General features: G+C 48.6%; 1 protein-coding gene across 9 annotated transcripts in view; it reads right to left on the reverse strand.

Moving 5' to 3' along the window:
- LOC138815378 (queuosine-tRNA galactosyltransferase) overlaps nt 1-21869 on the reverse strand; it is a 65738-nt gene that overhangs the window by 5442 nt on the left and 38427 nt on the right. For 7 of the 9 annotated variants that reach the window (XR_011368310.1, XR_011368309.1, XM_070004777.1 and 4 more), the window contains 5 exons: nt 8800-8895; nt 6954-7078; nt 2098-2233; nt 1957-2025; nt 1678-1752 (listed from right to left, as the gene is read on the reverse strand). Coding sequence is in view for 5 of the 9 variants with exons in the window: in XM_070004777.1 (XP_069860878.1) it covers nt 1678-1752; nt 1957-2025; nt 2098-2233; nt 6954-7078; nt 8800-8895 (501 nt within the window). In the remaining 4 variants the exon portion in view is untranslated. Of the gene's footprint in view, nt 1-1677; nt 1875-1956; nt 2026-2097; nt 2234-6953; nt 7079-8799; nt 8896-21869 lie in introns of all 9 variants that reach the window. The other 2 variants (XR_011368313.1, XR_011368312.1) reach the window with 2 other exon arrangements.

Here is a 21869-nt window from a genome sequence, read left to right on the forward strand (position 1 = left end):
CTGAATGAGATGGCAGCCACCAAATGGAGGCATCTGTGAGACTCAAAGCCAAGATGGAGTGGCATCCAGAGGGGCAGAGAACTTTCCAGAAGACAGTCTAGTAGACAAGGAGAGCCTGACTCGGAGTCACACACAGAGGTGGGAGGGGGTGGGCGTGAGCTGAGGGTCCGGCCTGTGGCCCCCCAGGGAGGAGCTTCTGCTGTTAGACGCTTGCCACTCCCGCAGCAGGCACTTCCTCTCGGGAGGGGAGCAGGCCTGGTCCCTGACACTGATGTGACCTACAGTCAGATGTGCTGAGCGATGAGCCTGACACCACTTCCCACTGTGTGGTCAGGGAGATGGATGTGCCCTGTGCTGTGATGACCGCCAAAAGCAGCCTGCGAAGGTGGGTGCTGTGTCTCCCTGCTGCAGGGGCCCCTTCCCGGGCAGCGCTGCTCAGTGAGCCCTCTGCCCAGAACAGCAGGGGCCGGGGGCTCACACACGGCTCAGGGGTTCATGTCCCTGGGCTCTAACAAAACTATCTGCAAAACAGGCGGAGGGCCAGACCTGAGCTGCGGGCCACGTTCTGCACTGTTATGGTTCACAATAAACCAATTTAAAAGAGAGAGAGGCCAGGCACCGGTGGCTCACGCCTGTCATCCTGGCTACTCAGGAGGCTGAGATCTGAGGATCGCGGTTCAAAGCCAGCCTGGTCAGGAAAGTCCGTGAGATTCATCTCCAATAAAACCGGAAGTGGCGCTGTGGCTCAAGCGGTAAAGCGCTCGCCTTGAGCTGAAGAGCGCAGGGACAGCGCCCAGGCCCAGAGTTCAAGCCCCATGACCGAAAAGAAAAAGAGAGAATTCTAGAATAAGGAAGATCAGCCTGCTGCCACGGTACGGCCCTCAGTGAATCACGATACTGATACATGAGGTACAGGACTGGTCCAGACCAGAGTCCATGACAGACCTTGTGACCCAGCCAGCATAGTGGTGATGTTCCTTATCAGAAAAGCAGTTTCTCAGTAGGTGAGGTTGGGACAATTTGATGTCTAAATGGAAGGGGAAAATTTTGGCTCCAATGCAAAAAACATTTTGTATTGATAAACGAGGTTAGGTGTGGAAAATAACTTCCTACGTAGGACACTAAAATGACATTATAAAAGCAGTAGCTGCTGCACTAGAAGCTGTGAAGAGACATCTGCATGTAATCCTAGCTATTCAGGAGGCTGAGAGCGGAGAATCAGGCAGGAGAGTCCATCAGACTCTATTTCCAAGTAGCCACCGAAAAGGTAGGAAGTAGAGCTGCGGCTTAACTGGTGAAGTGCTAGCATAGGCCCTTAGTTCAAGTCCTGAACTGGAACAAAAAGAAATCTGTGAAGAGCAGAGTACCCAGGGAAGCTGTGTCTGCCACACCTGACCTACTTGTGGACCTGTGTGCAGAGCAGACTAACAACTACACGTCAGGGCAGGGTCAGGAGCCGACAGCAACTGCCTGTGGCCAGAGGCGTGCTGCCGCTGTGTCGTGGAGCCCAGGGCCTGGGGACCAGGACCCCCGGGGGCCTGCCCAGGCAGCAACAGCTGGGCGGTATGTCCCACGTCCATAGCTGAGCAGCTGGAGCCATGCCCCAGGCACAGAGTCAGGGAGGAAGACGCCCCAAGCCTGCCATCCAGGAGCCCGGCAGCCGTATCCAACACTCACCAGCTTCACACAGATGACAAAGGGTGGCCGTGCATCCCGGAAGTGCAGGATGGGGATCTGAGGCTTGGGCCTTTCCTGGAGGGAAGATGTGCCAGCCAGGGTCACTCAGGCGCCTCATGATAGAGGGTCCCTGAAGCACTCAAGGTGGAGGACGGGGGTCTTGAGCAATCTTGCGCTGTAGAACCAGCGGTGGTGGGCTGACAGGACACCCAGCCCTGTGAGTCACACAGGCGAGTCTCCCACAGCACTGAACCCTCCAGGAGTGGTGAGCCCACACACCTGTGCCTCCTCGTAGCAGTAGAAGCCCTTCTGGATCTTGTTCTTGTCCACGTCACAGAAGGCGGCCACCTGGATGAGCAAGGCCAGCAGCTCCAGGGCCTGTTCTGTGCTGCCGGGGAGGGCGGGGAAGGACAGGCTCACCTTGCGCTGGTTGGCGGCAGTCAGGCTGCGGTACAGCCTGCGTCCCTGCTTGCCTGCATTCCAGATGGTGAAGGAGGCCCAGCGAGGTAGGGCCTGCTCCTCCAGGAAGTGGACGCGGTGAGTCCAGATGGTCGTCCTGCAACAGAGAAGGACAGCTGGTGCCAGCCAGGCCTTCTAGGGTCGAGGCTGCCTCTTGGACCTGGGGACACACAGAGGTACGACTCATGCCTACTACTGAGGCTCACCTGGCTGGTTTGGGGTGGACATCAGACCTGACACAATATCGGGCTCCCTGACAAAGCCAGTCACCAGAAACCTCCCGGGGAACCCCATGCAAAGAGTGAAGCCCTGGGGTACTGGGCGGGTGTGTTCTCCACATGGAACGCCCGCTCTGTCCTGGAGACTCGGGCCTGAAGGAGGGCCTCCCTCCCCACGCTGCGCCCCGTACACAGTGGCTCCAGTGCGTGTCTCCTCTCTACCTGATGTGATCAGGTACACAGGAAAGGCCCAGCATCTCTGTCATGGTGCATCACAAGCTTAAGAAGGATCGGTGTGCCGTTGGCCAAACCCAGTCCAGTTTCCCAGAGAAGTCCCTGTGTGAGGGAGGGGCCATACCCCTACCCCCCCACTCGAAGTCACATCTCACACCCATCTCAGGGTCCCTGCCCAAAATAAGCTATGATCCCCCTAGGGCCACTTCAGAGATGTCTCCTTCCTTGAAACATGTCTGTTTGCCTGGGATAGGCAAGCTCCCCGCCACCCTGTCCCCTCCCCCCAGCAGGGCCATGAGCATGGACAGGCCTCCTTCCCACGTCCTGGGACCCCTCCAGCCTTCTGACCCAGTGCGAAGCCAGCCCCTTCGGGCCCTGTTCACTGCCTTGGGCCCAGCACTAGTTGCTCAGAGTTAGGGCTGTGCTGGCTGCAGGCACAGTGCAGGGAGGTGAGCAGCATGTTTAGCTGGGCTGTGGCTCTCTCGCGTCTCACTTCTGGGAGAACTGGACATGCAGGACACACTTTAGTCCCTATAAAATACCCTCTGCACAGCCATGTGTGCACAGCTTCCTCTTACCAGGGAGGTGGGACCTTTCACAGGTAAGAGAGCCTGAACCTCACAGTTCAGGCCTAATGGGTGAAATCTTTCACAAGGAAAGAATCAGCTCCCAACAAGAAAAGGCCACCCTTTTATGCTATATTGGGGGTCCAGCCCAGGATTGCCCATTTGCTAAGCAAGTGCTATACCACTTGAGCCACACCCAGGACCAAGAAGGACACCTTTCCTGCAGAGATGGCTCTAGAGGTACCCAGTGTGAGGAATAAAAGGCAGCTGGGTGGTCCACGGCAGGCAGATGACCAGAGGGTGCGCTAGCGCCCCAGGCCCTGCGTCAGCCAAGAGCCCAGGACATGCGTGTCTGTAGCTGGGCTCTGATAGGAAGGGTGAGAGTTCTAGGCAAAGAAGAGCCTGTGGGACCCTCACACAAATGCCTTATATGTTCATGTGCACTGTGCACATATGCAGCAGTGTGTTTAGTGTGACACATGTACATGCACATGTGTGCTATGCATGCATTACAGCATATGTATGTGGAGTATATTTGTGTGCAGGTGTGTGCGCATCTGTGCAAGAGTAGCTCTGACACTCAGATGATCTGTTTCTGACCTATCCACACGGAGCGGAGTCCCTTAGTTATCCCTGTGGAGGGAAAATCCTGATTTAAGACCATGTGGTGGGTTGTGGTCGAAAGGTGGAGGAAGGCAGGTCACAGAGACCCGCCCCTGATGGCTGCGATGCCTGGGAGCCTGTGTGGTGCTGGGGTCGCCCACTCACCCACTCATGGCTGCGATGCCTGGCAGCCTGTGTGGTGCTGGGGCCGCCCCTGATGGCTGTGATGCCTGGCGGCCTGTGTGGTGCTGGGGTCACCCACTCGCCCACTGATGGCTGCGATGCCTGGGAGCCTGTGTGGTGCTGGGGTCGCCCGCTCGCTGGGCCTACCCCCTTCACACGCTTGCCCTGCTGAGCACCACTACACGAAGGAGAGATTCGGAAGCAGTCAGGGTGGACAAATCTTCATATTGGCAAGAACTTATCTGTGTCTCGTGCTCATCTCAGAAACCCTGTTTGGAGAACAGGCTTATTGGACATCCTATATGCCTTTCTCTTCCTGCTAAGTCTTAGGGGAAGAAGCAGCCAAGGGCAGCAGCCAGAGGCTGTCAGCATTATCAGAACAGCATTGTGGACATGTCACTGTACAGAGCATACGTCTCAGAGGGTCCTAGGAGCATGGGCAGCTTGTCTGGGTACACAGGCTCCACAACCAGCTCCAAGGGTTCAGAATATACAATCTGCCTTAATATACAAAGGAAGTGTTGTAGAGGAGGAAATACTGCTCCAGATCTGGACACCAAGGCCCAAGGCACTGGCAGGCTTTGTGTTCAGTTGCCTGGGCCCTACGTTCTCATGTGGTGAGAGGAGCGGATGGGAAAGGGCCGAAGCTGTTCCGCGTCCGCCCTCTGATGAGTAGAAATCCTGTCCAGGTGGCATGGGGGTGAGGACTGCACATCTCAAGAGCGGTGCCAGAGGCGCTGACTTACAGAGAGGCAAGCACACGGTGAAACGTGCTGTCTGGTGAGACCCAAGGGTCGCACCAGTGTCTAGTGGTGAGTGAGTGACTAAAGTCTGGCTCAGGAGTTCACAAACAGGGGCAGTGTTTAATTTCCCAGAAGTTATTCTTTCATGTCTTGGTGTATGTTCAGTATCTCCTACAAAAATGCTAAATGATGCAAATACAGGTCATTCTCAATTTAAAACAAAAAGGCAGACTAAGAGTCACCACCAGAGGACTTCTGACAAGATTTGCACAGATGTAACTATTTTAAGTTTGAAGTTACAGATTTTTTAAATTTTTATTTTTTGTCAGTCATGGGGGCTGAACTCTGGGCCTGGGCCTCAGCTCTTCAGGTCAAGGCTAGTGCCCTACCACTTGAGCAACAGCGCCATTTCCAGCTTTTTTCTGCTTGTGTGGTGCCGAGGCATGCGTGCGAGGCAAGCACTCTACCACTGAGCCAATTTCCCAGCCCAAGTTACAGCTTTTTGGAGGTGTAACAGACTGAGAAAGTTCTCTCCTATTTCTAGTTTTCTGAATTAAAAATACCACAAATGGATATTAAATCTTGTCATATGCTTTTTCTGTATCTACTGAGTTGATCTTGTGATTTTTCTTTTATTCTGCTCAAGCAGTAAACTGTAATGCTTGATTTTGCCCGTTAAACCAGACTTGTGTTCCTGCTGCATTACCTTCCCCTCTATGCTCCTGGACCTGACCCTCTGGTATTCTGAGTTACGTTTGCATCAGAGGCGTTAGTCTGTAACTCATCCTCCTATTATGTCCTTGTACATTTTGACATCAGACTTGTGACATCATTAAGCAGTAAGCTGGCTTCCCTTCTAACACCTGGTAAATCTCACTTCTCATTTCCTGGAAGCATTTGAAATAAGATTGGAGCCACAATGTTGTTTATACTTTGGTAGAAGACATCAGTAATGCCACATGGTCCAACTCTTCTTTTTAAAAAGTTAATTTACTAACTTATTTAAAAAATATTAGTGACATTAGCACTAATTGTCCCTTTTTCATGCTCAATAATGGCAAATTTGTGGTTTTTAAAAATCAGTCTTGCTAAAAGTTTATCAATCTTATTTTTCAAATAACCAACTCTTTTTTTTTTTTCTTGGTCGTGGGGCTTGAACTCAGTGCCTGAGTGTGGCCCCTGAGCTCTCTTGCTCAAGGCTAGTGCTCTATCACTTTGAATCACAGTGTCATTTCCAGTTTTCTGGTGGTTAATTAAAGGTTAAGAGTCTCTCAGACTTTGGTGCCCAGACTGGCTTTGAATTTCTATCCTCAGATCTCAGCCTCCTGAGATTAGCTAGGATTACAGGTGTGAGCCACAGGTGCCCGGCTTCAAATAACCAACTCTTGATTTTTTTCTTCTCCTGTTTTCCAGTCCCTATTTGATTCTCTCATCTTCCTGCTAAACACCTTCCTAACTGTATAGGTCCCGTCAGCACACGTCAAATCTAGGGTAATTCTCAGCAAGATAGTGTTCTAGGGCAGCTGCATCAAATTCAGGCTTAACGAAGGGTGGCAGGCACATCTGAGTCTTCCTGTACATGGCACAATTATAACCTTCAAGTTGCGGCCCTGTTGTAGATGTCAAGACACCAGGGAGATGGCTCTTACTCAGGGAGTCCCATCCTGGACAGGAGTGGGGTCAGCATGAGCCAGCTCCTCATAGTCAGGGACACCCCGAGGCCAGCCTACAGCACCGTGGGGCCAGCACCTGACAGCCAGTAGCCTCCTGTCACACACACAACCGTGAGACACCTCCCCTACCCCACACAGAGTTGACCTCCCCTTCGCCTTCCCCTGGAGTGATGCCCTGGCACATGCTAGGCCAGAAATGGGGCTGGCACATGGCGGAGAACGAGGGGGGCTGGCTGGACTCCCTGGCCCACTGAAGATAGGTCCCCACGCCCTGCCAGGATGCCTCTAGCGGAGGATGCAGTTCAGTCGCAGCCTGTGACACCCAGACTAAGGCCTGAGTGTCCAGGGCTTGTGAGGAGAGTCTCTGAGGTCCAACCATGGCTCCCACCACCGCCCAACGAAGGCCTGTGCCCCCATGAGGCCGGCTCACCTCGTGTGGCCATGGCTCCACCTCACACAGCCAGGACAGGGCCGGTCTTTTAGACCCTGCACTTCCTCCAAGGACCGTCATGACCTCTACACCCCAACACTGCCTACTAGACCAGGTCTATGGCAGCCTCCCCACAGAGCTTCTAGAACCAGGCGTGACCGACTTACTCAAGGACAGAGTGTGTGGCTGCACACAGGTGGTAGCGGTAGAGGAGCAGGCTGTGGTCCACCCGGAAGACGCCACCCCCCTTCCTGAGGTGCTCGTAGAAGAACAGCAGGTCCTCCGGCACACCCTGCAGGAGCCAAAGGAGAATGCACTCACCAGCTGCGCCAGCCCACCCCAGCTATCAGGCAGGGGACAGAAGGGTGCTCTTGTTGCCAAGAAACTAGCTTTGAGCCAGGTGTGGGTCCCAAATACTCAAGAGGCCAAGGTGGAGGGATTTGCTTGAGCTGACACGTTTAGGGCCAGCTTGGGTAACATAGTGAGAACCTATCTCAAAAAAAGAAAAGAGCCAGGTGCGGTGCTCATGCTGTCACCCCAGCTACTCAGGAGGCTGAAAGCTGAGGCCACAGTTCAAAGCCAGCCCGGGCAGGAAAGTCCGTGAGACTCGTATCTCTAATAAACCACTCAAAACCGGAAGTGGCGCTGTGGCTCAAGCAGTAGAGTGCTCACCTTGAGCTCAAGAGCTGAGGAACAGCGCCCAGGCCCAGAGTTCAAACCCCCGCCCCCCACCCCCACTGCCGCTGGACCAAAAAACAAAGAAAAGACGCAACACGAAAACCATTTTGGAGGATCAACAGTGATGTGTCAATGCAGAGTCAAAAAGAGATAAGCAACTGACTTTCTCCCTGAGACAGGCCAGAGAAGATGTGGGACAGAGGAGAGACAGGTGGGTCTACATCTTAATTCTGCCCTAAAGGACACTCTGTGGGCACAGAAGATCTTAGGACAAACATTGCACGCTAACCACAGACACATCTCGGAGGAGGAAGGCAGCCTCAGCCACCATGTCCTGAGCACCAGCAGCTCACGCACTGGGGAAAGAGGAGAGGCCAAGCTGAATGACTGGGAAGCCCTGGCAAGATGCCGAGGACACTTGTGGTGAGAACCCAGAGGCATGGTCCCTGAGACAGAAGGAAACACAAGTCAGGTCGCAGCTCTCCAGGAGTCCTGGACCCAGGCAGGGGTCCAGGGTGGGCTGCATTTCATCAGAGTGGCAGAAGGGGCGATGTTGAGCCAGGAACTGGAAAACTGTCCAGAATGACAGTGAAACTTAAACAGGAACTAAGCATCCTGGGTTAAAACCTACTTCTTCTCCTACAAAAACAACAGCCCCAAGCTATGTCACAGACGGCCCCTCCCCAAGTTCTGACCTAAACCACACCTTAACCAACAGTTGAGGGTTTGGGGCAGGGAGGGCTCACGAATCAGAAATCCAATACCTATGCACAAAACTGCCCCCCGAGGAAGAGAGCAGGAATAAAAAGGGCTCGAAGAAGGTAGGCTGGTATGTGGCCAGTAAGGTTCATGACAGGTTCTGTGTGGGGCTGGAATATTTCTGGGCCGCATAACTGCTGGTGGCAAGGCCAGCGGCCAGCATGGTTCCTGTGACTCGCCACAGAGCTTGCGTGTGTGGCCCGGACTCCCCCTTCCCACAGGTAGGCAAAGACACCCAGGCCCCTGACAGGAGCAGGGCTCCTCTAGAGACAGCCAGAGTGGATCCCAGACAGGAATAGGGCTCCTAGCTCCTGCGTCCCTAGAGACAGCCAGAACAGATCCCCAACCAGAATAGGACTTCTTAGACCAGATACTCTACATTCCCCAACCAGCTCACCCAGGATGAGAATAACCTGGGTTTGAGGCCAGGTGCTTTCCCCGAGCAGGTGTAGCTCAGGGGATATACACAGTCTCATGGAGGTGAGTCTCTGAGCCGTGGCTTAGGAAACACCATGAGAGGACAGAGGACACCAAGGGCTGGCCAGGTGAAGGGTCTGAGTCCTTCACAGCACTTACCTTCCCTCCCTCGTCAAATGGTCCCACGTGGAGAAACCAAGTTCGAGAGCAGAACCAGGTAGGCATGATCACTGTGGGGCCGTTTGAGGTGAATACCTAGAAGCAATTAGCATCGACATCATTAACAGAAAAGAACAGCTTCTCGTGCGACCTACTCACAACACGCCATTAAGTAACAAAGGGATTTCATGTCTCTTCTCATGGGAACTCAACAATGGTATCAGGCTGGCAAGACAGGTAGAAATTGGCAACCTGCCCACTTCACCTCCAGATCCTAACATAGAAGCTGATATCTGCATTTGGTGACAGTAACGCGGTACATTAGAACCAACAATAAACATTCCACTTTCAGTCACAAGGAGGAAAACCTGAAGTAGCAAAGAAGGTAATGGATAATGTCTAGGTAACATGGACAAACGCAGAGATTCTAGAGAGACATTAACCATCAGAACCAACTGAAAACATAGAAAACTGAAAAACAACCTTAATGAGACAGAAAAATCAAGAACATTCCCAACAAAGAAAAAGCTGGGAGGCGTTCCTGGTAAATGCTGGCAAACACCTAGGAATTGATGCCGTTCCAGTGGAGTTTCAGACACAGAAGAAGGTTACTTCCTACCCCCCTGCAGGGCCGGCTACCCAAACAGGCTAAAAGATCACATCTAAGGAAAGGCACACTAATGTCCCTCATGAAAACAGATGCAAAAATTCTCAACATAACTCGCGTGAATTGTGCAAAGTCATTATGGACAAAGGACCTACACTATGGCTGGGTAGAACTTTATCTGAGGACAAATGAATGGATGTGAAAATCAGTCACTGTCATATACAACATGAAGATGAGGACCAACAACTAGGTAGCCATCTCAAGAGTTATAGAAGAACCACCTGACCAAATCCAACTCTGTATTGGCACAGTGACTCAGAACTGCTTCGACCTACTGAAGGCTGAAATGACAGCTAAGTCATGCTTTAAACTGTGAAATGCTGTTCGGTGTGGTGGCTTAGGCCTGTAATCCCAGCTGATACTCAGGAGATAGACAATGGGAGGACTGTAGTTAAAGGCCAGGTCAAACAAGAAGTTTGTGAGACCTCTCCTGGCGGCGTGTATCTATAACCTTAGCTACTCAAAAAGTTGAGATCTGAGGATTGCAGTCTGAAGTGAGCCTGGGCAAACAAAGCTGTTTGACTCCTATATCCAATTAAACAAACACCCAGAAACCGCATGACAACTGGTAAAGTGCCAGCCATGAGCAAGAACACCAATCAAGAGCATGAGGCCCTGTGTTCAAGCCCCTGGGCGTGTGCACACATGTGCATACACATCTGGGCAGTGTGAGCTGTTACCCTCACTATGAAGAAGGAGGGCTGTGACCCAGGCCAGCCCAGGTCTAAAGTTGAGTCCTATTCAAAAAAAAAAGTCTGGGGCTGTGATGCAGTACATGCACAAGCTTGTCTAGTACATGAGAGGACCTGAGTTTAATCCAGTACCGCCAAACAAATAACAGCCAACATGTTGGAGGGCTGTCCACACCAGGTCAGAAATAACACAAAACATCTATCCTCACAACTCTAATTAGATATTGTGAATGGAAGTGTAAGCAGAGCTACTGGACAAGATGTAAACAATACCAGCTTAGAAAGGAAGATTTGCAGACAGCATTATCCTTTAAGGAAAAAGTGTAAGGAACATACATGTATATATGAGCACGTGTGCACACACACACACACACACAAAATCTATGCCAATAATACAGTCAGCAAACTTGTGGGATAAAGATCCTTATATAAACACAACAGGATTCTTTTTTTTTTTTTTTTTTTTTTGGGGTCCGGTCGTGGGGCCTGAACTCTGGGCCTGGGCACTGTCCCTCAGCTCTTCAGCTCAAGGCTAGCACTCTACCACTTGAGCCACAGCGCCACTTCCGGCTTTTTTTTTTATGTGGTGCTGAGGAATCGAACCCAGGGCCTCGAGCATGCAAGGCAAGTGCTCTACCACTGAGCCGCCTTCCCAGCCCACACAACAGGATTCTATACAGTAGCAATAAATACTCCAAAGATGATATTAAGCAAACACAATACCATATAAAACACTTAGGAATAAACTGACGAACTCCATGGAAAATTACATTAATTTCTTAGCGTTCATTTCAGTTTTATATGATCAGAAGCATGGAGGCCTTGCACCTTTGTGTCCCTTCCCTACGAGGACCTTCTTTCAGCCTCACCATGTATGAGTGTCTAGAGTCTGGTATCACTTATTGTGTCCTGGTGTATTTTATTTTACTTTATTTTATTTATTTATTTTTGGGTCCGGTCGTGGGGCCTGAACTCTGGGCCTGGGCGCTGTCCCTCAGCTCTTCAGTTCAAGGCTAGCGCTCTACCACTTGAGCCACAGCGCCACTCTGGCTTTTTTCTTTTTGCTTATGTGGTGCTGAGGATCAAACCCAGGGCCTCAGGCATGCAAGGCAAGCGCTCTACCACTCAGCCACCTTCCCAGCCCCTGTCCTGGTGTATTTTAGATCTAACTTCTGCATATGAGAGAAAACACCTGCCCCTGGCCTCTCTAAGCTTGGCTTACCTCAACATGATTTATTCTAGTTCAAAAATTACATTTTAAAAGTAAAAGCACACATAAATTGAAGGCTATCACATTTTTGTGAAAAACTATTTTTATGATATAAATACTCCCTAATTTATCTACAGATTTGTTTTTTTGGGGGTCCGGTCGTGGGGCCTGAACGCTGTCCCTCAGCTCTTCAGCTCAAGGCTAGTGCTCTACCACTTGAGCCACAGAGCCACTTCCGGCTTTTTTTTTCTTTTTGCTGATGTGGTGCTGAGGAATCGAACCCAGGGCCTCATGCATGCAAGGTAAGCGCTCTGTCACTGAGCCACCTTCCCAGCCCTTAGCTACAGATTTTATATAATAAAAATCCCAGGTGACTTTTTTCTTCAGAAGACGATGGTCATAGCTATGAAAGGAAATAAGTCCAGATATTTATGAACAATTGATTTTCAAAAAAAAGATTATTACTGAGACAGTTCAGTGACTACAGACAACATGTAAACATAGGAAGTTCGACTCCTGTCCCATACGGTATATAAAATTAACTCAAGCTGGGTACCAGTGGCTCACTCCTATAACCCTAGCTGCTTGGGAGGCTGAGACCTGAGGGTCGCAGTTTGATGCCAGCCCAGGCAGAAAAGTCTGTAAGATTCTATCTACAATTAACCAGCAAACTACTAGGCTCAAGCCGCTCAAGTGTTAGAGCACCAGCCTTGAGCAAAAAAGTTGAGCAAGTATGAGAAGGCCCTGAGTTCAAGCACTGGAATGGAAAAAACCAACCAACCAACCAAAAACAGAAACACAAACAGACTCAAAATATATCAAAGGCTTAAATATAAGTATTCAACCTAAAATTCTGAGAAGAAAACAGGCATGTCTTTATAGTTTGGGCAATATTTTCTAAGATATGATACCAAAAGCATGAACAAGAAAAATGAGATAAACTGGATACAATTACATTAGAAAATTATATTTCAAAGGGTACCATTAAGAAAATAAGAAAAAAAAAAGAAAGACTATATTTGTAAATCATAAATCTGACAAGGGCCTAGTATTTCAGATATATAATTTTAAAATTCAACATTAAGTACATGAACAATTCCATTTTTTTAAGTGAGCAGAAGACTTGGAATAGATATTTCTCCAAAGATATACAAATGACTGATAAGCACACAAAAATGCTTGATATCATTCGTTTTCAAGGAGATGTAAATTGAATAAATAGTAAATTAAGCATTTCATATTCTACACCTGCAGGATGCCTGTACTGTAAGATGCATAGTAACAAGAGTTGGTGAGGATGTGGAGAAACTAGAGCTTGCATGAAGTGCTGGGAGGAATGGAAAATGGAGCCACTGCTTTGGAAAATAGTCAAGCAATTCCTCAAAAGGTTAAACAGAGAGTTACAACATTACCCAACAATTCTGTTCCAAGATACATAGTCAATAAAACTGCAAATATACACCCACACAAAAACATGCACAAGGGGCTGGGAAAGAGGCTCAGTGGTAGAGTGCTTGCCTTGAATGCATGATGCCCTGGGTTCAATTCCTCAGCACCACATAAACAGAAAAATTGGTCATGTGGCTCAAGTAGTAGAATGCCAAGGGCTGGGAAGGTGGCTCAGTGGTAGAATGCTTGCCTTGCATGCCTGAGGCCCTGGGTTCGATTCCTCAGCACTATGTAAGCAGTAAAGGCCGGAAGTGGTGCTGTGTGGCTCAAGTGATAGAGAGCTTGCCTTGAGCTGAAGGGCTGAGGGACAAGCCCTATGACTGACCAAAAAAAAAAAAAAAAGAACAAAATGTTCAGCGTTACTCATGATAGCCAAACAGTAGAACCAATCAGAGTAGCCATTAGCTGAGAATAGATAAACAAAGTGTATTGTACAAATACAATAGAGTATTTATTTATTTATATATTTTTGCCAGTCCTGGGGCTTGGACTTTAGGCCTGGGTGGGGTCCCTGAGCATCTTTTGCTCAAGGCTAGCACTCTACCACTGAGCTACAACACGACTTCCTACTTTTTCTGAGTAGTTTATTGGCGATAAGAGTCTCCTAGACTTTCCCGCCTGGGCTGGCTTCGAATCACGATCCTCAGATCTCAGCCTCCTGTGTAGCTAGGATTACAGGCATGAGCCACCGACACCTAGCTTTACTTATTTATTTTTGTGCCAGTACTCAAACTTGAACATTGTGCCTAGGTGCTGTTCACTAGCTTTTTTGGGCAAGGCTGTGCTCTACCACGAGAGCCACAGCTCTGGTTCCACTTTGTTGCCGGTTGGCAGGAGAGTAAAGTCTCACTGACTTTCCTGCCTGAGCTGGCTTTCAACTGGGATCCTCAGGTCTCAGCCTCCTGAGTAGCCAGGATTACAGGGGTGAGCACCCACCTACCTCACATGGCTAGATGCTCCCACAGCTTTTGAACTTGCCAGCTGACCCTGTCCACTCTGACTAAAATGGAAGGAAGAGGAGGAGGAAGGAATACAATCTTAAACTTCCTGCAGAACAGCGACAAATCAAGAACAATTTTTGTGTGTGTGCTGGTACTGAGGCTTGAACTCAAGGCCTGGGCATTGTCCTTAGCTTTTTGTTGTTGTTGTTCGAGGCTAGCACTGTACCACTTGAACCACAGCTCTACTTTCTGATTTTTGCTGGTTAATTGGAGGTAAGTCTCATGAACTTTTCTGCATGGCATGGCTTTGAACTGTGCTCTTCAGATATCTGCTTCCTGAATAGCTAAGATTACAGGTATGAGCCACCAGTGCTCAGTTTTAGTTATTTGTGTTTCAGTGCTGTGATGGGATCTAGGGCTTTGTACATACTAAGCTTATACTGAGCCACCCTCAAGTCTCTAGTCTACTCTAGGCTAAGAAAACATATACAGTGCAAGGATGTGGGAAACTTGAGTGACTTATCACTGACATCTAAAGATGAGGGCGAGGGCCAGTACAGGCAGCTCTGCGGCCTCACCGGGACGCGTCAGGGCACTGGCAGGGCCGTCCTCATCAGCACCGAGTCTGTGTCACCAAGTCACAGAACCACCCTTCTCATCCCTCCGCTCTGCATCGCACAACAGGCACAGGTAGGCTGTGCTGCCTGCAGGCTGTGTGGCATAGCGAGTTAACCTGAAATGGCAGTGAGAAATGAGGGCTTGGGTGGAGGGCCGCCACTGCAGGAGACTGTGTCCTGGCATGTGGCTCTTGGAGCTCTGACCCTGATTCTTCCAAAGGTCCTAAACAAGGTAAAGATGGTGCACCAGCTCTGCTAGACCTGGCCTGCCATTCCGACAGGCCGGCACGGCAGGTCCCTGCCTTCCCTCACCTGTAGTCACTGGACTTCTGCACTGAGCTGGCTTGAGGCCCTGATCACACAGGGATCTGCCAACAAAGACTCTGTGATCCCTACCCCTGGAAAAGGCCTGAACCCAGCTCCCCCCTCTGTGTACAGAACAGGTAACTGTGACTACTGACTACTCCCCCAACAGATCAAGCTGGAATGAAATAAAGGGAAGGAAGATACAACCACAGGGTGAATGACAAGGCCCCTTGCTTGGGAGCCCACGGCTCCCTCCAAAAAGGGGAGGTCTGACACCAATGGAAGGGTTCTGAAGACCTTCAGGACCTTGGGAAATGTTCTTGTCACAGCTGTGAGGACTCTGACGGGCAAAGAGTGAGCTATAGGAACACTGGTCATGGGGCAAATGGCCTCAGGCCCATTCCAGCCAACATTAGGACTTCTGGTCACTTCCCGTCTTCGGGGTTAGTGTGTGTGACTGAGATGACAAGAATCTGCACTGGTATCACGAGCGTCAGTAGTAGATGCCAGAATATCTGAGGCTGTGCTTCCCGTGTCCACGCACCACATTATAGATGTGATGTGCTAACAACCCCACAGGTGCACCATTGTTCTAGGCATTTTATGCATATCAAACACTCTCATGGTACATCAGAGTCTACAGTCTTTCCTGTTACCAAGGGAGCCATCAGAAGAAACACTGAAGTAGAAAGACAATGCAGGGCTGGGAAGGTGGCTCAGTGGTAGAGCGCTTGCCTCGTTTGCATGAGGCCCTGGGTTCCATTCCTCAGCACCACATAAGCAGAAAAAGCCAGAAGTGCTGTGGCTCAAGTGGTAGAACACTGGCTTTGAGCTGAAGAGCTGAGGGACAGTGCCCAGGGCTAGAGTTCAGGCCCCACAACCAACCAAAAAAGAAAGAAAGAAAGAAAGAAAGAAAGAAAAAGAAAGAAAGAAAGAAAGAAAGAAAGAAAGAAAGAAAGAAAGAAAGAAAGAAAGAAAGAGAGAGAGAGAGAGAGAGAGAAAGAGGGAGGGAGGGAGGGAGGGAGGGAGGCAGGCAGGCAGGCAGGCAGGCAGGCAGGGAGGCAGACAATGCAGTTCTGTGAGAAAAATAACTTGCCCAGCATTCTACACATCAACATGGGGTGCAGCTACACCCTGACACAGGTGCTGGGGTCTGAGTGCCCATGTGGGTCTTCGAAGCATGAACAGGGCCCCAGCACCTGACGCCAGCTCCTGGGAGGAGGCTCAGGTGTACTGGCAAATAATGTCCCTTAATAAGGCCTATGGACAACCTCTTCCAGACAACACCAAACACTATTCCCAACAACTCTGCTCAGTACCCTTCCCTCAGTCATCAGAAAAATAAAACAGACTTCACACTATTATTTGGAAACTATTGCAAAGCAAAAATTGAGCTTCCTGTTTTCAACTTTTATTTGCCAAAAAAATTCCTGAGTTACATGTAACTGTAACCCTCTGTATAGTATCTTTACAATAAAAAAATTAAAAAAAAAAAAAGAAAAAAAAAACCAGAAAAAAAAAAATGTTGTTGAAAGCTAAAATGCAAACCTAGACATTAGCCTAAGCCTTCAGAGTCAGGAACATCAATATCTTGTCTTACTTCCATGTCTTGTTCCACTGGAAGGTCTTCAAGGACAACAAGGTGCTAGAAGCCATCTCCCATAATAACCTTGCGTTCTGGAATCCTCTGATGGACCTGTCTGAGGCTATTTTAGTTAACTCTTTGTTGCAAGTAGGAGTACACTCTAAAATAATAAAGTAATGTGTAACCCAGAAAAAAAAAAATTCCTGAGTTATTTTCTGGCATGTGTATTCTGCAGCTGGAGGCCTGATGATTCAGCGGTTTGCTTACATGTGAGATGCACCAAAGAAGACAGGCCATCCCTAGCTCCAGCTGCCCTCCACCTGCATGGGCCGGGGTGGTAGCCACCGGCCACCCACGATGGTCCCAGGGATGGCACAGAGTGTAAAACACACATGGCATTTGGGAGACTCGGTACAGAAAAAAAAAAAAAAAAAAAAGATGTGAAATAGCTTACTGATAGTCTTTATATTGATCACATGTTGAAACAACAGTAGTTTGTACTCTTAAATTTTGCTTTTAAGTTTTATTAAACATTTTAAGATTATATTTGTTTCGTCTGTGGGACACATTATATTTATGTTGGATGGAACTATGGCTCTGTCCACAAAGCAACTCAATCCATCTTTGCTGAGGTGACCACAACATGACCAGGGCTGATGGGGCACTGGTCACTCTGCCAGACAGAAGGTACCGACAGGAGGGGACTTCACCAATCACCAAAAGTCAGGCTGAGGGTGAGCCCACGGGTTCCTTCAAACATATATGCCAGGACCAGGCCAAGCCGGGCTGAGGATGAGAATCTCCTCCCTGTGCTATGTACTGTCTTGCACCTTTCAAAACGGAACCAGGCACTAGACTGGCAGGAACAAAGCCCATGGAGGAAGCAAGGAGAGTTCTGTGAACCTACTGTGCTTGCCATATCATACTAAACCCAAAGAAACCTATGAGAGAATTGGAATGAGTCCGCAGACTTCTGGAACCTGTCCCCCTTAGGGGGCTAGGCCCTGGGTCATGGAGAGGACCCAAGTTTGGGTGGCTGTGGGGCTCTGGATCTCAGTGTGGGCAGACCCCTGGTACAAGCCTCAGAGACACAGGCTGTTCGTATGCGCAGGTTGGGGGCTGCATAGAGAGAAAATAGGTGTTGTATGAAACTATCAAAAGAAAGCACAGGACTTTAAAAAAGTCTGCAAGAGTTCATTTGCTGTTTTTCAGTGAAAACTGGAAGTAGAGCTGTGGTTCAAATGGTAGAGCATTAGCTTTGAGCAAAGAAAGCTCAGGAACAGTGCCCAGGACCTGAGTTCTAACCCTAGGACAGACGGACGGACAGACAGACAGACAGACACAATCAACCAAACCCACAGTGACAGACAAATATATAGTACAACAGCTGTGCCGAACAGGCAGAGAGCCCCACGTGGATTCACACATGTATGTTCAACAAAAGTGGAGGACAATTCAATGAGAAGATACGGAGGAAAAACAATTGAAAATCCACATGGAAAAAAAAAATGAAATTCAACCCTTACCTCACATCATACCTACCTACCTGACCTTGAATGACAGCGCTAAACTTAAGAGTCAGAACTCTAAGACTAGAAGAAAATTGTAAAGAAAATGTTTGTAAGCTACAGATAGTATTCCAAAATAGAACACACGTTCAGATCTGAAAAGGTAATATTAAATTGGATTCCAAAGCTGGGTGTTGGTGGCAGCTCAGGAGGTTGAGATCTGAGGATCACGGTTCAAAGCCAGCCCAGGCAGGAAAGTCTGTGAAACTCTTATCTCCAATAAACCACCAGAAAAGTGGAAGTGGGGCTGTGGCTCAAGTGGTGGAGTGCTCACTTTGAGTGAGCCCAGGCCAGAGTTCAGGCCCCACGACCAAAAAATAAAAAATAAAATAATTAATAAAAATGAATAAATAAAATGGATTCCATCAAAATTGAAACAGTTGGTTTTACGAAAGACATCAGTAGGAAAATGTAAGGACAAATCATGTACTAAATGTTCACAATTTATGTCAGGTCTATGTATCTGGTAAGGACCTCGTGGTTAGAATATATAAATAACTCCTACAACTCAAAAACAAGTAGATTGACCTGGAGAAGTAGCACAAGTAACAGGGCATTTGCTTAGCAAGTACTAAGGTCAGTTTAATTTTCAGTACTGACAAGAAAAAAAGGTAGACAAAAAATTAAGTAAAAAATGAGCAAAGATGTTGAAAGGACACTTCACAGAAGAGTTGTGTGAGCATCAAATAAGCACAGCAGTCCCTGGGGCCATGCCAGTTCACAGCCACTGGCTGCAACGGCTAGCTCCAAAGCCATGCGTCCCACCACATGCTAATGGCAGGGACCGACCGCCTGCTCCAGGGTGCCAAGAGCTCAGGGGGCTATGGTCCTGCAGGACCAGACACCAGCTTCTGGGAGGCTCATGGGCTGTATCACTGTTTCTGCTGGGCTTTCTTTTGGCCTGTGCCTCTCAGTTGAAGGAGCTGTTGGCATTCTTCTCTGGCAGTGAGGATAAGATGGACTGGGTATTCAACTTTAACAAACATGATCTGCACTGTGCGGGAACTGTGGGAAAGTCACTTTACTGTGGACCCCAACAGACCCCAGAACATGGAGATGCCTGAGGCTGCCAAAACCCCGGCCTCAGACCTCGGAGCCTCAGATCTCCTTCCTGACCAACTGCCCAACACTGCAGGAACCACGCTTGGGTCATTCCCCAGAGCCTGATGAAGACAGACCTGTCCACCCACACACAGCCATGAGTGGGCCTCTTTTTTTTTGGCCAGTCCTGGGCAGGGATAGTACTCCATCACTTGAGCCACAGAGCCACTTCTGGCTTTTTCTGTAATTAACTGGAGCTAAGAGTCGCACAGACTTTCCTGCATGGACTGGCTTCAAACTGCGATCCCCAAGATGTCAGCCTCCTGAGTAGCTAGGATCAAAGGCGTGAGCCACTGGTGTGCAGCTTTACCTCCTATTTTGTCACTTTTTACAACTCAACCATGTTGATGAATTATGTTTTGAGTTATACTGGTCAGTCCTGACCTATGCAAAAGAATAACCATGCATGTAACTGCGTGGACTGCTGCTGCTACAGCAGTTCCAATTACTCTGGAAATGGGTCTTGCTCTGCATGTCTTCCACAGACACCTCTGGTTACTGTACTTTTCAACTCTAGAACTTCCTTTTAAAAAGTAATTTAACATTTTAAAAATTTCTTTAACTCAAGTAATTTTTAATTTTTTAAACTAAAAATGTTAACATCTGACTTGCTTTCTCATTGTCATTCAACTTTCCTTAGTTTCCCTTGTTCCTGAGGACATTCAGAGTAGTAGCTTTGGCTCTTGATGAGCCCAACAGGAAGACAGCTAGAATTCTCAGTGGTTTTTTCTTGCTTCCTTGCTGCTTTTCCTTCCTTCCGTGTTCCCCTCCTTCCTTCTTTTTTATTTATTATTGTATTTTTTGTTGGTCGTGGGGCTTGAACTCTGGGCCTGGGCACTGATCCCTCAGCTCTTCAGCTCAAGGCGAGCGCTCTACCACTTGAGCTACAGCGCCACTTCTGGTTTTCTAGTGGTTTATTGGAGATAGGAGTCTCAAGGTCTTTCCTGCCCAGGCTGGCTTTGAACTTTGATCCTCAGATCTCAGCCTCCTGAGTAGCTAGGATTACACACGTGAGTCACCGGCGCCCGGCTCTTTTTTATTTTTGAGACAAGGCCTCACTATGTATGTAGCACAGCCTGGCTTGGGACTCTCTAGTCTTCTGTCTTGCTTCCCAATGGCTGAGATTATAGATATGTGCCAGGGTACCCAGCTCTGGCTTCCCAGGCTTTGAAATTACATGAAAGCTTGCAGACTTCTGTTTGATTGATTTCTGGTGGTACTGAGTGTTGAACTCAGGCCTTGCACTTGCTAGGCAGGAGCTCTACTACTTGAACCATTCCACCAGCCCTTTTAGTGTTGGTTATTTTTAGATAGGGTCTCACTTCATGCTTGGGCCAGCCTGGACTGTGATTTTCTTATGTGTGCTTTCCATATACCTGAGAGGAGGGGTGAACATCACCGTGCCCAGCACTATGCTTCTGTGTTGCTGTAGGCCACCACACCCATCCACAGGTTGAGATGGAGTCCAATGAGGTCCTGCCCAGGCTGGCTTGAGCCGTCACCCTACCGACCCCTCCTTGTCAAGCAGCCAGTGCTGTGGCTGGCTTGAGCCACTAACCCTGGCAGCAGCCTTATTTTTTAAGACATTCTGGACATTTCAAAATACTATTTTTGATACATAGCTTACCTTGTTTTATACAATGAGTGAATAACAAAGGGAATAGGTTTGGCATAAAGAAAAACCACTGTCTACTTGGTTCTCAAAGCAAACTTCCCCCAGCCTGAGGAGCTTGCTGACCTCGGCTCACCGTTCCTCAGTGTGTGTCTGTGAAGCTCACCGCTGGCTGGGCATGAGGGAGACCCCAAAAGGACATTTCTCCCACCCAGTTTATACCAAGTGCTTTTTGTGCTGAGTGAGAGCCAGGGTCTTCTACTTCTTTGTATTTTATGTACTTGCTGGTGAACTCCAGACTGGTAATCCCACATTACAGCTATTCTGAATTCTGATTCCTTCTTTGGAGGTCTGTTCCTGAGGCTCCTTGTGCTTTGATTATTAACTTGCCTGGAGGAAGTCAGTGCAATCTGAGATGTGTGGCTGTTGACATCTTGCTCAGTTTTAATTTTCATTATTTCTTATGAAAAAAGGGTTACCTCTTTTACAAATGGGTAAATAATGCACTTGTTCAAGTATCTGTGAGTATACGTGACGACAAAGATCAGAATACCTCAAACCCACTGCAAGTTTTACTGTTACACACTTGTACATCTATGTGGATGCATGCGCGTGCAAGTCCAGCTAGGGGTATGCAGAAAGCAAGTGCCCTCACATCTCTCCTGATGGACAAGAGCCCACAGATGCTGTCTTATTTCCTGGACCTTCATGGGGATTCTGGCTGGTCTGCTTCATGCCCCGAAGGGACTACAATCTCAGGCTCACACAAGGGGAACATCTCAGCTGATGCTGAAATAAGTGCTGTGGCTGCAGGGCAGGAGTCATTTCAAGGTCAGTTTGTCATTGCAAGCTGCGAGAATGGTGCAGCCTGCCTGGGGTGCCGTGAGTGGCGCTCTCCACCTTACCCCCTAAGCCAGTGCCCACAGACACCAGAGGCAATGCCATTATTTTCTCTACTTTGAAGACATAGAGGCTGATGATCAGAGTAATTAGGCAACTTGCCCAGGTCACAGGCTTGAAATACAGATGTGTCTGACAAGTCCTCTGAGTGACAATGAAGTAGGCTCTCCAGGGAGATACAGCTGCCATGTCCCCAGGCTTCTGGCCCTGCCTCTCCAGACTCCTGTGTACTTTCAGGAAAAAGTCCTGTATCTTTTATGACAAGTTGGAACCTAAATACAAGTATACAGATGTTAAACACATTATGCTCTTTTATTGTCTTCCTCATTTCTAAGTTGACCAGTAGAAATGGAAATGATGAAAAATTTACCAGATTTCTTCTCCTGGTTCAGCCTCCCTTCTGACTTATTCCTTAATAGGAA

The sequence above is a fragment of the Dipodomys merriami genome, unplaced genomic scaffold (genome assembly GCF_024711535.1).
Source record: "Dipodomys merriami isolate MVZ:Mamm:240054 unplaced genomic scaffold, mDipMer1.0.p SCAF_1091, whole genome shotgun sequence".
NCBI classification, from domain to species: Eukaryota; Metazoa; Chordata; class Mammalia; order Rodentia; family Heteromyidae; genus Dipodomys; species Dipodomys merriami.